Source organism: Ambystoma mexicanum, chromosome 10 (assembly GCF_040938575.1).
Source record: "Ambystoma mexicanum isolate Mex_15411 chromosome 10, UKY_AmexF1_1, whole genome shotgun sequence".
Taxonomy (NCBI): Eukaryota; Metazoa; Chordata; class Amphibia; order Caudata; family Ambystomatidae; genus Ambystoma; species Ambystoma mexicanum.
Window position 1 is genome coordinate 801,835,739 of NC_090932.1, and position 13,494 is coordinate 801,849,232.

The 13,494-nt window shown below is 48.3% G+C and overlaps 1 protein-coding gene across 1 annotated transcript in view; it reads right to left on the bottom strand.

The window, feature by feature from the left end:
• Positions 1 to 13,494, bottom strand: part of IFT80 (intraflagellar transport 80) — a 1,621,792-nt gene that overhangs the window by 160,961 nt on the left and 1,447,337 nt on the right. Inside the window, exon 18 of the mRNA XM_069618463.1 lies at positions 13,296 to 13,468. Within this exon, the coding sequence (XP_069474564.1) occupies positions 13,296 to 13,468 (173 nt within the window). The remainder of the gene's footprint in view (positions 1 to 13,295; positions 13,469 to 13,494) is intronic.

Consider the following 13,494-nt stretch of genomic DNA (forward strand, 5'->3'; position numbering starts at 1 on the left):
TCGACAGGAGCATGGCATTTTACCTTTTCCTTCGAGGGGTTTGGATCTCTCTCTCGCAAAGATTTTCAACATTTCTTGTCCAAAATGTTCCCACTAAACCAAAGTAGAGGATTTAGTTGGACAGGTTATACTTTTCTCCAAAGGGAATCAGACGAACTCGTAGAGGATGATCAATAATGACTTTTCTTTGACTTCCTCGAAGATGACGAGGAATTATGTGACCAGCTGCTGGAGCGTGATCATTTCTTTCATCTCTTCCTTCGAGGAGAGACACCTCTCGACTCGTCCGATTAACTTATTTTTGATGAAGTCATCAAAGGGGATTTAGTAGGGGTCCTACCCGCCGTTAGTTTCCCTTTACGCTTTCAAAGCCTTACCAGTCCTCGACTGACAGGATTAACAGTTTAACATTTTATGTTTGATGCCAAGGCACCAGACACACCTTAATGGGGGAACGTGAGGGACATCTTGGTGCGACAGTTGTAGCACTTCTTTAACCAGGTCTTTAGGGTTGAAGGAGCAGAAGACGAGACCATAGCTTGAAAAAAGTTTCTCACAAAAATTGAAGCATGCCCTAATTCTCAAAACGAATGCTATCACAGAAAAACAGAACTGAAGCCAACGGGCGCTGCGTGTGCCATATATACCGACGATGTCGACTCCGAGATGGAAGCCCTCGAGGGACATCGAGTCGACCGCATTGACTCACATGCCCCTCTGCCGAAACATTTTCAAAGCAGCCGGAGGATTTCATAAGATGAGGAATACATGGGAGGACCCTATCCATTCGAAATCCTGTGAGAGTTGGTTGACTGTAGGAGTGGAATTTTAATTACTAAAAGGTAACGGCAGCAACCTTCTGTTATTCATTACAAGTGATACAGTCTCTTGGTACAGTGATTAGTACGGCTGTAAAAGTTTAGAAAGAAAACATTTCAATGCGTGTTTATCAGACTTGTAACATGCATTCATTGTTAAACAGCCCCATACTAAGTAGCTGTCATGAACCGTCGCCTGTGTCCCTTTTGGACCTCCTGGTCCCTGACCCATAGAGCTCTGAATGCAGTAACCATCCCAACATGGCCGTCTTATACGAAACGTAGCTTGCCAGCCTTTATGTTACGTGCTTCACACACTATTAAACAGATACACCCCACGGCGCGACGCGTCTCAATGCTGCTGTTCGCCGTAGCTGCACGTGTGCTGCTGGAGTTCGCTCGGGGCTATCCTCTTGAATTTCCCATTTCCCGGTTCCTTGATTCCTCCTCCTTTCCTTACATCCTTTAAACTTACCCAACTTCCTGGATTTTCACCACGCTCGAGTCACGGCTATCGTGCCTCCGTGCGCAGACATTGTTTCTTCCTGGTTCCATCCCGGACAGTCTGAACGAAGCACGCTGGAATACGAAGACCCGCGCACAGCTCTATACAAATCCCAGACTGTACGGAAGAAGCCACGAAAGAAGGTCGCAAGCAAACAGGAAAGACAGGTGAGAAGGGGAGAGACTTGCGACAGATTGAGACGCCCAAAAGTCAATATGGATACAGGGATGGAAGCCGCGGTTCAAGACCTCATGCGAGGCATGCAGGAACTTACCACCGAAGTTCAAAACCTTAAAGCTGAGAACGCTGCCTTAAAACAGCTGGTATTGTCTCAGGATTCTGCTACCAAGGAAAGTGGTTTATTAGGAGGAGTGGTGGACAAATATGACAGCTCTCCAAAGACCCTTCGTGCCTTCTTGGATTCATGCCTAGTGCATTTTACCTTCAAGCCCTACTACTTTTCCACCCCTAGAGCAAAAGTAGGGTTTATGATATCACACCTCACTGGCAACGCATTAACCTGGGCTATTCCCCTAGTAAATTGGGTCGACGCCCTCCTGGATGACTACAATGGATTTGTGGAAGCCCTAAAGGCCATGTTTCATCGTCCTGAGCAGGTCTACAGCGCTCAAGAACGTCTACTTGATTTTAGACAAGCATCCCAGGATATGCTTACCTACGTCACCTGTTTCAAACAACTTATGAAGGAAGCCCGATTGGTCCCAAGAGGCTATCTTCACTGTTAAGGTGGGTGTCGCGGGAAAGTTGCGTACCCGAATACCTGGTTGATCTCGACGGGGCAGCCAGAGTGACGAGAAGAATTGGTGACACAAGAAACCAGCCTCTCCTCCACCCAGAATGGGTACTGGGTAAAAGATGGACCGATTCCCAACGCCACAAGCTGCTCTCTCCTGATTTCTGTGACGTCGGGACTGTGCAAGCACAGGCAGGTGAGGTTGAAGGAACAAGTCCTTGAAGTGGCGAAGCTCCAGAGTCCAAGGATGGGAGAGGCGATTCCAAGAAATGAAGCTGAAGAAAAAGGGCACGAGAGTCCAAAGAAGTCAAAGGCGAACTCCCGGAGAATGACACTGGATGCTGTGATGCTCAAGAGTCAAAAGAAGACAGAGCCGTACTCCAGAAGATGACAATGGATGCTGTGATGCTTGAGAGTCTAAAGATGGCGGAGGCAAGCACCAGGAAAGGCACTGGAAGGATGACCACAGGGCACAGGCTGGCGCAGGGTTGGAGAGAAGAGGCAAGAGAAGGCAGGGAGCACTGGTCAGGTAAAGGGAGAGGGAACCCGGGAAAAGATGGGGAAACCAAGCAAGGACCAGGCTGGGAGAGGAGAACTACAAGGCAGGGAACCCCAGCAAAACCCAAAGGAAACCAAGGGAGATCCAGGAGAACCCAAGGGGAGAAAACTGGAGGCAGACTGGAGAGGACAAGGGAAGGGAATCCCCAGGCTGAAGAATAGAACTAGGTTAGGCGCTGGAACACAAGGGAGAGCGAGTAGCACGATCTGGAACAGAACGCGTTGAGACGCGATCTGCTCCCGATCCTCACTCTCCCTTTATGGGCCGCCGGCGCCCGCAAGGCCTGGAACGCAAGCCTGATTGTAGGCGGGCGCCGGCGGACCCAGAGCGAGGCTTGGACAGCAAGCCGCTCCAATCCCGGGTGACCACTCCACGGCGCATGCGCGGAACCTTGACGAGGTCTCCTGCGCATGCGCCGCGGAGCTGCAGCCCAGGTCCCCAAAGCTCTCCCTCCGGCGCCTCCCCAAGCGCGAAAGCGCGAAGAGAGGCGCCAGGAAGGAAGAGCGCGTGTGGCGAACCCCGGTCTCCCGGTAAGCGTGACACTATGCCCTCTCCCAGGAAGGCCCGGAGCCCCAGGTTTCCAAGGAAACCGACGATAGAACTCCCGCACAAGACATGGAGCGTGCACATGTCGAAAAGGTTCCCAAGTGCGATCATAGGCCGGGTACCCCTTCCAATCCACCAAAAAATGGAGCACCCCCCTGCGATAGCAGGCATCACATATCTCCTGAACCTCGAATTCGGGGACCCCCTGCACTAGAACAGGAGCTGGGTGAGTACCGGCACGACCATAGGGGTCAACAACATAGGGCTTCAAAAGGGAAACATGAAAAACAGGATGAATATGCCATGAATGGGGTAGCTGGAGACGAAAAGCCACAGAGGACAGGCGTTTGGTAATCCTAAATGGGCCAAAATATCGGGGAGCCAATTTAACAGGTAAGTTGCGAAGTGGCAGATTTCTAGAGGACAACCAAACCCTATCCCCAACCCGGAAATCAGGTTCCACTCTCCTCCTCCGGTCAGCCTGAGACTTCATATGGTTTTGGGCAGCCTTCAATGATTTGCGTGCCAACTCGTGCTGCTGTTGGATAGCGGAAATCAAGGCATCAGTGGAAGGAACCGTACTGGACGCACAGGATGGAAAGGTATCAATTTCGGATGCTGACCCGCCGAGCAATAGAAAGGACTGGTTCCGATGGAAGAATGAGTGGAATTGTTGTAGGACACCTCGGCTAGGTCCAGGTATGCCATCCAATTGGTCTGTGTGGCATTTGCAAGACTATGGAGGTATGCTTCCAGTGTCTGATTCGTTCTCTCCGTGAGACCATTGGACTGTGGATGATAACCAGAGCTCAGGGCTCTGCGAATACCAAGATGGCCACAAACCTTACTCCAGAAGGAAGAGAGGAACTGAGCACCACGGTCAGAAATGATCTTCTCAGGAAGGCCATGTAACCGATAGACTTCATGCAAAAAGGCCGTAGCCATCTGGACAGCAGTAGGTATCTTCTTGAAAGGAATGAAATGGGCGTACTTCGTAAAACAGTCCACAACGACCATAATACAAGTGTACCCTTCAGAGGGATGCAGATCAACAATGAAGTCAGTAGCGATGGTGTGCCAAGGATATGGCGGCAACTCAGTAGGTAAAAGTAACCCTAAAGGATGTTGTGTGGGAACCCTGGATTGAACACAAACCGGACAGGCCTGCACATACTTTCGGACCTCACCAGCCCAGCCAGGCCACCAAAATTGTCGAGACAGCAGTTCTTGTGTTGCTCGAATCCCTCGGTGGCCTCCAATGGGGGAATCATGGACGCCGTGCAAAAGGCCATCACGAATATCCCCCTCGGGGGTGTACAGTCTTCTCCGGAAGAATAGAAGGTCATGATTTACGGATATTGAAGGCTGTTGAAGTAAAGTCGACCTCCTAGAATCAATCCGGGTAGCATCTGATATCGACTGCAAGAGTGGTGATAAAGTCGATAAAAAATGATGAGAAGAGATCAGTGGTTGTGTCCGACTGGAGTAACCCTCTTCCTTCTCCATCTCCAAAGACCGAGACAAGGCATCAGCCCTTAGGTTCGAAGATCCGGGGATGTAAGTGATATGAAACACAAACGGAGAAAAGAAGAAGGCCCACCGGGCCTGTCGTGGTGTTCGACATTGCAAGGAACGCAAGTACTGCAAATTGCGGTGATCAGTACGGACCTCGATAGAGAAGCGGGCTCCCAGCAGGTGATGTCTCCACTCCTCAAACGCGGTCTTGATAGCCAATAGTCCCTTCTCTATAACTGCATAGTTCTTCTCACTAGGGTTCAGCTTACGAGAGAAGTAGGCCACTGGATGTTCAACCGAAGTAGCGGGATCCTTCTGCAAAAGAACAGCCCCTACAGCAAAGTCCGAAGCGTCCGCCTCGACAATGAATGGCAATTCGTCCTGTGGGTGACGTAGAATCGGAGCGGCCATAAAGGCTGACTTCAAGGTGTCAAATGCTTGCGTGGCATGAGAGTCCCACAGGAAAGCAATCTTGCTGCTAGTCAGTCTAGTGAGAGGTGCCGAGATCTGAGAGAAATGAGGAATAAATTGCCTTTAAAAGTTGGCGAATCCCAAAAAGCATTGCAAGGACCTTACATCATGAGGCTGTTTCCACTCTTGAATAGCCTGGACCTTCTTGGGATCCATCTCGATACCAGCTTGACTAATCACAAATCCTAGGAACTCTATCCTCGATTGATGAAAGGAACACTTCTCTGCCTTGGCAAACAGAAGATTGAGGGATAGACGATGGAGGACCTCTCGTACATGGCTTATGTGTTCCTCCCTAGAGCTGGAGAAGACTAGTATATCATCCAGATAGATCCAGACAGAGATTCCAATCAGGTCTCCGAAGATGTGATCCATGAGCCGTTGGAAAACCGCAAGGGCATTGCACAGACCAAAAGGCATCACCCTGTATTCAAAGTGCCCAAAAGGTGTCTTGAATGCAGTCTTCCATTCATCTCCACTCTTGATGCGAACCAGATGATAGGCCCCTCTTAAGTCAAGCTTAGTAAAAATCCGACCCCAGTGCAGGGTTTCTAGTATACTACGAATCAAAGGTAGTGGGTACCGGTCCTTAATGGTAATATCGTTCAATTGCCGGTAATCAACACAGGGTCTCAAAGTGCATTCCTTATTCTTTACAGAAAATAGGGGAAATCCTGCGGGTGACTTGGATGGTATGATGTATCCCTTACTCAAACAGTCTGACAAGTAATCCTGTAGCACTCGTTTCTCTTCCTGGGTTAAAGCATACAGTCTACCATGGGGAATCTCAACACCAGGTGACAGGTCTATGGCACAATCGAACGACCGATGAGGTGGCAGGGGTATGTTTCCTGGTTCAGCAAAAACCTGTTCAAAGTTGGCATATTCAGGAGGAATCTGGAAAGTGGAACAAAGACTGGTCCCCTTGCCACGAAGTTCCAGGGCCGTCGAAGAAACCAGAGTCTGGACTGGCAGGCTGCATTTCTGGGTGCAAGATGTGGAAGTGAAGGTCAAGGTGTGAGTCCTCCAATTAATAACTGGGTTGTGATGCTGGAGCCAAGGTAACCCCAAGACTAACTTGTAGGTAGGTGACCTGATAACATCCAGAGCAAGCTCTTCCACATGATCGGCGATCCGAAGATTTAGTCCTACAGTGTGCAGACGAACCGGTCCAGAAGATAAAGGAGTACCGTCGATAACCTCCACAGGAAGGGCAGAGTGTCTGGGTAGAAGGGGAATCTTATTGATGTTTGCGAATGTTTCATTGATGTAATTGCCAGACGCCCCACTATCCAACAGCCCAAAAACCTCTAGAGTCCGACCGGGCAATTGGATCTGGACCTCCAAAGTTAGTAAGGTAGCTGGTTGCATGGGAAGAAGAATTGAACAAGAAGTGGAAAGGTCTGAAAAAGGGGTGAGACCCGTCGTTGCCTCTCCTCCACACGACAGGTCCTCCAGTTTCCCACCTTCTTCTTCTGAGGTCGTAAAGGACACGTTCCCAGGTAGTGCCCAGCAGCACCGCAGTAAAGACATAGGCGTAAAGTTCTTCTTCGCCTCCTTTCTTCGTCAGATAAAGGCCCCCTGACAGCTCCCAACTGCATAGGTTCGGGTCCAGATTCTGCCGAACTAAAAGCCCTGGCGGGAAGGCTGGCCGTTCTAGGACTGACTCTCTCCAACCGACGTCTCTCAGCCTTTCGTTCAGCTAATCTCTGATCAATTCGAAGCACCTGATTGATTAAGAGTTGGAGGCTCTCAGGTTCGGGGATGTGGAGCAACTCGTCCTTGTATTCCTCCCTCAACCCCCGGCGAAACAGGGTCTTCTGCGTGATTTCAGGTCATTGTGAGTCTGTAGCCAGCAGGCGGAAGCGACTGATGTACGTTATTATGTCGGAACTGCCCTGCTTGAAGTCCATCAACTGATTCTGCGCAGCGGCGGCCAGATTGGGTGTCTGAAAGACCTCCAGGAATGCCTTCGCAAAAGCAGCAAAATCATTCAATATGGGACTGTTAGTAGCCACAAAAGGTGTTGCCCAGGCTAGGGCATTCCCAGTTAAGTTTCCCAAAATGTATCCGATCTTGGCTTTATCGTTATTGAAATAGGTCGACCTGAAGAGAAAATGGATTCAGCAGTGATTGCAAAATTCCGCCACTCGACGTGGGTCTCCATCAAACTTGATTGGGGCAGTATGAGCCAAAGAACTCTCAGCCTGCGGAGCACTCCATGCCCCCTGAGTTACCATTTGGCGTAAGACTTGGTTTTCCTGGTGTAAGGCAGTAATCTCTGCTCTGAGGGCTTGTAACTCATTCCACAGGTTCTGTGGGTCTTCCATTTCCAAATCGGAAGGTAGGCGTCTCAATCTGTTAAGGTGGGAGTCGCGGGAAAGTTGAGTACCTGAACACCTGGTTGATCTCGACGGGGCAGCCAGACTGACGAGAAGAATTGGTGACACAAGAAACCAGCCTCTCCTCCACCCAGAATGGGTACTGGGTAAAAGATGGACCGATTCCCAATGCCACAAGCTGCTCTCTCCTGATGTCTGTGACGTCGGGACTGTGCAAGCACAGGCAGGTGAGGTTGAAGGAACAAGTCCTTGAAGTGGCGAAGCTCCAGAGTCCGAGGATGGGAGAGGCGATTCCAAGAAATGAAGCTGAAGAAAAAGGGCACGAGAGTCCAAAGAAGTCAAAGGCGAATTCCAGGAGAATGACACTAGATGCTGTGATGCTCAAGAGTCCAAAGAAGACAGAGCCGTACTCCAGAAGATGACACTGGATGCTGTGATGCTTGAGAGTCCAAAGATGGCGGAGGCAAGCACCAGGAAAGGCACTGGAAGGATGACCACAGGGCACAGGCTGGCGCAGGGTTGGAGAGAAGAGGCAAGAGAAGGCAGGGAGCACTGGTCAGGTAAAGGGAGAGGGAACCCGGGAAAAGATGGGGAAACCAAACAAGGACCAGGCTGGGAGAGGAGAACTACAAGGCAGGGAACCCCAGCAAAACCCAAAGGAAACCAAGGGAGATCCAGGAGAACCCAAGGGGAGAAAACTGGAGGCAGACTGGAGAGGACAAGGGAAGGGAATCCCCAGGCTGAAGAATAGAACTAGGTTAGGCGCTGGAACACAAGGGAGAGCGAGTAGCACGATCTGGAACAGAACGTGTTGAGACGCGATCTGCTCCCGATCCTCACTCTCCCTTTATGGGCCGCCGGCGCCCGCGAGGCCTGGAACGCAAGCCTGATTGTAGCCGGGCGCCGGAAGACCCAGAGCGAGGCTTGGACAGCAAGCCGCTTCAATCCCGGGTGACCACTCCACCGCGCATGCGCGGAACCGTGACCGAGGTCTCCCGCGCATGCGCCGAGGAGCTGCAGCCCATGTCCCCGAAGCTCTCCCTCCGGCACCTCCCCAAGCGCGAAAGCGCGAGTAGAGGCGCCAGGAAGGAAGAGTGCGTGTGGCGAACCCCGGTCTCCCGGTAAGCGTGACATTCACCCTCTTTCGCAGAGGGTTGAATGAAGAAATAAAGGACGAGCTAGCCAGGGTAGCTCGCCCTAATTCTTTCCAGGCCCTCTTGGATCTTTCCTTGCAAATTGATTTTCGAATCCAGGAAAGAAAGGTAGAGAAAAAGAAGTCAAAATCATCATTCCCAAAGACTGTCATCGATCATCCTTCTAGTCCTGAATCCGCAGTTTCTCCGACCTCTGAGCAAGAACCTATGCAACTGGGGTCCTTCTGTGGACCCATTAACCCACAAGAAAGGATGCGCCGTATTCACACTGGTCTCTGCATGTATTGCGCCTCCGATAAACACCTTGTGAGAGAGTGCCCTATTGCTCCTCCACAGCGTTCGGGAAACGCCAGCTCCCGATCCTAGATGGGGCACAGTTTCGGGAGAATGATGTCTGATCCACATCAATTCCTTCCTTGAACTCTCCTGGACAAAATAACCTTGTGATACTACAGGCCTTTCTATCGCCTTCCAAGAAAGAATCCTAACCCACCCTGGCATTAGTGGATTGCAGAGCCATGGGCATATTCATAGATCAGGATTGAGTCACAACTCATCGTATCCCATGTGAAACACGAGAGATTATGCAACCTGTCGAAGCAATCGATGGAAGACCCCTCTCTTCAGGACCCATTACCCTTCAAACCAAGGAGCTTCTTTTCCCAATAAACCACCATCAAGAAAAGGTTAAATTTGATGTTATAAGATCCGCCCACTATCCAATGGTTTTAGGTATGCCTTGGTTACAGAAGCATAAGCCCTACAACAATTGGGCAGCAGGCTCCTTGTTTCTTGGTTCGGAACATTGTATGCCCCATTGTTTGTCCCTGAACACCTTACCAAAAGCCTCTGAAGACTTCCCAAAGAATCAACAAATACCAGTCACCGTCTCTAACGTCATCCAGATTCCCAGGGCCTATCAGGCGTACTCAGATGTGTTTTCAACTGCCATAGTTCAAGCTCTTCCACCCCACAGACCTGAAGATTGTGCCATCTATACTGAAATATCAGCTGTAATTCCATTTGGAAGAATGTTTATCTTGTCAGAACCTATAAAGAGGGCCCTCCGGGAATACCTGGATACCAATCTGGAAAACGGAACTATTCATCCATCCAATTCCCCAGCGGGCGCCTCCCTGTTTTTTGTTCCCAAGAAGGATTCCAAGGAGCTTAGACCATGTCTCGATTACCGTGGTCTTAATCAATGCACTCTTAAGGACCGTTATCTATTGCCTCTCATCTCAGACATCCTGGAAGCCGTCAGAGGCGCGGTCATCTTCACAAAACTAGACCTCAGGGGCGCCTGCCATCTTATTCGTATAAAGGAAGGTGACGAATGGAAGACAGCCTTTAGAACACCCTCCGCCATTTTGAGTATTTAGTTGTGCCCTTTGGACTTGCTAATGTCCCAGCAGTTTTCCAACGATTCATGGACCGGGTATTTTCTGATATGCCGCTCCTCTTCGTCATTGTATATCTAGACGACATACTGATCTACTCCAAGGATCATCAAAAACATGAAGAACACGTAAAGGCAGTCTTACAACGTTTAAGGGAACATAAACTCCTGGCCAAACCTGAGAAATGTCTCTTTCACGTGTCCATTGTTCACGATCTCAGATTTGTTCTTATCCAAAAAGGGATTGGAATGGATTCTTCAAAGGTTGACTCCATTCTATCTTGGCCTGTTCCCACTAGCGTTAAGCAAATTCAATCCTTCCTGGGGCTTGCTAACTTCTACAGAAAGTTTATTCCAGCATTTTCGGAAATTGTTCATCCAATTGTCACATTGTTAAAAAAGGATACCCCCTTTCATTGGACCTCAGTCCAAGATTCAGCATTTCAGTGATTAAAATCGGAGTTTATACAAGCCCCCATCCTTGCTCAACATGACATAAAAAAAACCCTCATTGTTGAAACTGATGCTTCCAACTACACCATTGAGGCAGTCTTGAAACAGGAAGTTGGAGACAAACTAGAACATCCCATCGCCTATCTCTCCCGCACCTTGACTCCCAGTGAAACCCATTATTCTGTCCTGGAGAAGGAATTGTTAGCAATCCGTCAGGCCTTCACTGATTGGCGTCATCTCCTTCTGGGAGCAAAACACCCAGTTCAAGTTCGCACAGACCATTGGAATCTCCAAGTATTACAATCCCTAGAATGCAGAAACAGTCGCCAAGCTCGCTGGGCCTTCTTTTTTGCCCAATACCAATTCCAAATCACGTAACGTCATAGCCGATGCTTTATCCAGGCTTCCCGACTATGAGCCCCTTGAGGATCGGACCTTTCCTAAGATGTTTGCCCACACTATATTTGTTGCCCAAGCAATCACCCTCTTGGAGGATATTCAAATTCAAAACCAGTCCTCTGAACTATGGAAGGTGTTTAAAAGAAACAATCAATGGAATCTCAAAACAAGAACGGATACCTGTTCAAGGACAATCGCTTGGTCATTCCCACTCCTGGATTGAGACAAAGTTCACAAGCCTATGTCATGATACTTTCCATTCAGGGCACCGTGGCATCACCAACACTCTCCATCTAATACAAAGACAGTTTTGGTGGCCAAAGATGAAGGATGATATCAAGATCCATATCTAGATTTGTGCAATCTGCAATCAGAACAACCACAATAACAAAAAACCAGCAGGTCTCCTGCTTCAACCGGCGATACCAACAAGACCCTGGGAAATCATTGCCACGGATTTCATAGTGGAACTACCCTCTTCCAGGGGCTACACAACTATAATGGTTACCATTGATTTGTTCACTCATATGGTTCACTTTACACCTTTATCCAAACTGCGATCCTCATCTGAGCTTGCTGGAATTTTCCTGGAACACATATTCCGGCTTCATGGGCTACCTTTCAAGATCATTTCTTATAGAGGGCCCCAATGCATATCCCAGTTCTGGAAACAGTTATGTCGTATACTGGGAATCCAGCGTGCCATGTCTTCGGGATATCACCCACAGACCAATGGAGCTACTGAGCGTGTTAACCAAACTTTAGAACAATATCTTCGTTGCTTCACCACCAAGGTCCAGGATGATTGCTCACTCTTAATACCTGTGGCTGAATTCACATACAATAATTCGGATCATTCAGCTATCAAAACCAGTCCTTTTTTCTGTAGTCAAGAATTTCATCCTTCAGTCCTACTGTCCATTCTTCTACATCCAACCCCAGTTCCTAGGGTTGATTCTTGGATTGAAACATTAATCAATGTACATAAGGAAGCTAAAGAAAATCTGGAAAAGGCTCGAAGAGACGTGAAACTTTATGCTGACTCCAAAAGAAGACCAGGACCTTCATATTCAATAGGTGATAAAGTCTGGTTATCCTCAAAACTCCTCCCACGTCACTTACATCCAAATAAATTGGCACCCAGATATTACGGTCCCTTTACTATAAAAGAAATCGTCAATCCAGTGGCCTTTCGACTCCAACTACCTGAATCATGGAAAAAGATCCACCCAGTTTTCCATACTTCTCTGTTAAAGCCATATGTCCAACCCTCTCGAACTGTTCCAAGAGCTACGCCAGTGATTGTCAATGACCAACTCGAATATGAGGTCTCCAGAATATGTGATTCCAGGTACCGACGTGGTCAGCTGCAGTACTTGGTCGAATGGAAAGGTTATCCACCTAATGAGCGAACCTGGGAACCCCTTTCAAACAAGAATGCCCCCAGGTTGATTCGAAGATACCACCTTATCCATCCAGGCAAACCCGGAGGAGCTGGGCTTCAGAGGAGGCATGCTGTCATGAACCGTTGCCTGCGTCCCTTTTGGACCTCCCGGTCCCTTACCCATAGAGCTCTGAATGCAGTAACCTTCCCAACATGGCTGTCGTATACGAAACGTAGCTTGCCAGCCTTTAAGTTATGCACTTCACACACTATTAAACAGACACACCCCCGCGGCGCTGCGCGTCTCAACGTTGCTGTTCGCCGTAGCTGGACGTGTGCTGCCAGAGTTCACTCGGGGCTATCCTCTTGAATTTCCCCTTTCCCGGTTCCTTGATTCCTCTTCCTTTCCTTACATCCTCTAAACTTAACCAACTTCCTGGATTTTCACCGCGCTCGAGTCACGGCTACCATGCCTAAGTGCGCAGACATTGTTTCTTCCTGGTTCCATCCCAGACAGTCTGAACGAAGGACGCTGGAATCCGAAGACCCGCGCACAGCTCTATACAAATCCCAGACTGTGCGGAAGAAGTCACGAAAGAAGGTCGCAAGCCAACAGGAAAGACAGGTGAGAAGGGGAGAGACTTGCGACATTAGCATGTCTATGTAATGAGGATGAAAACTTCCCAAATTACAAAATATAACATACAATTAAAGTACCAAAACGTTATATCGTTTTTTAAAATTAAAATTTCTATGATTTATATCTTAAACCTTACATTTATATATAAATTCTTTAGTTCACTAAAATATTCTCTATAAAAGCAAGCACATTCATAATGTCCACTATTTGTTTTACTTATTTTCCATTATTTAGAATTCAGTTCATTTATCCATTATGTCGGCATTAATGTCTGTCCAGAAACCTATACAACAGAAATGAAACTGTAGTCTGTCAAAAAACAAAAAAGATTGCAAAAAACAGAGTACACACATTACCTTTCCCAATTGTACAGATTAATGTTGATCTGAATGGCTTGATAAATAAGTCCTGCTTGTAGAAGTACTGTTTCTGCATCTGGAATGTTGCCACTGAATAGCAAGGTATTAGCCATGCGTGATTCTTTTGAGGGGAGATCTTTAATAGCATTGATATATTGCACTTTATCAACCTAAAATAAAACGGCTGTTAGTAACT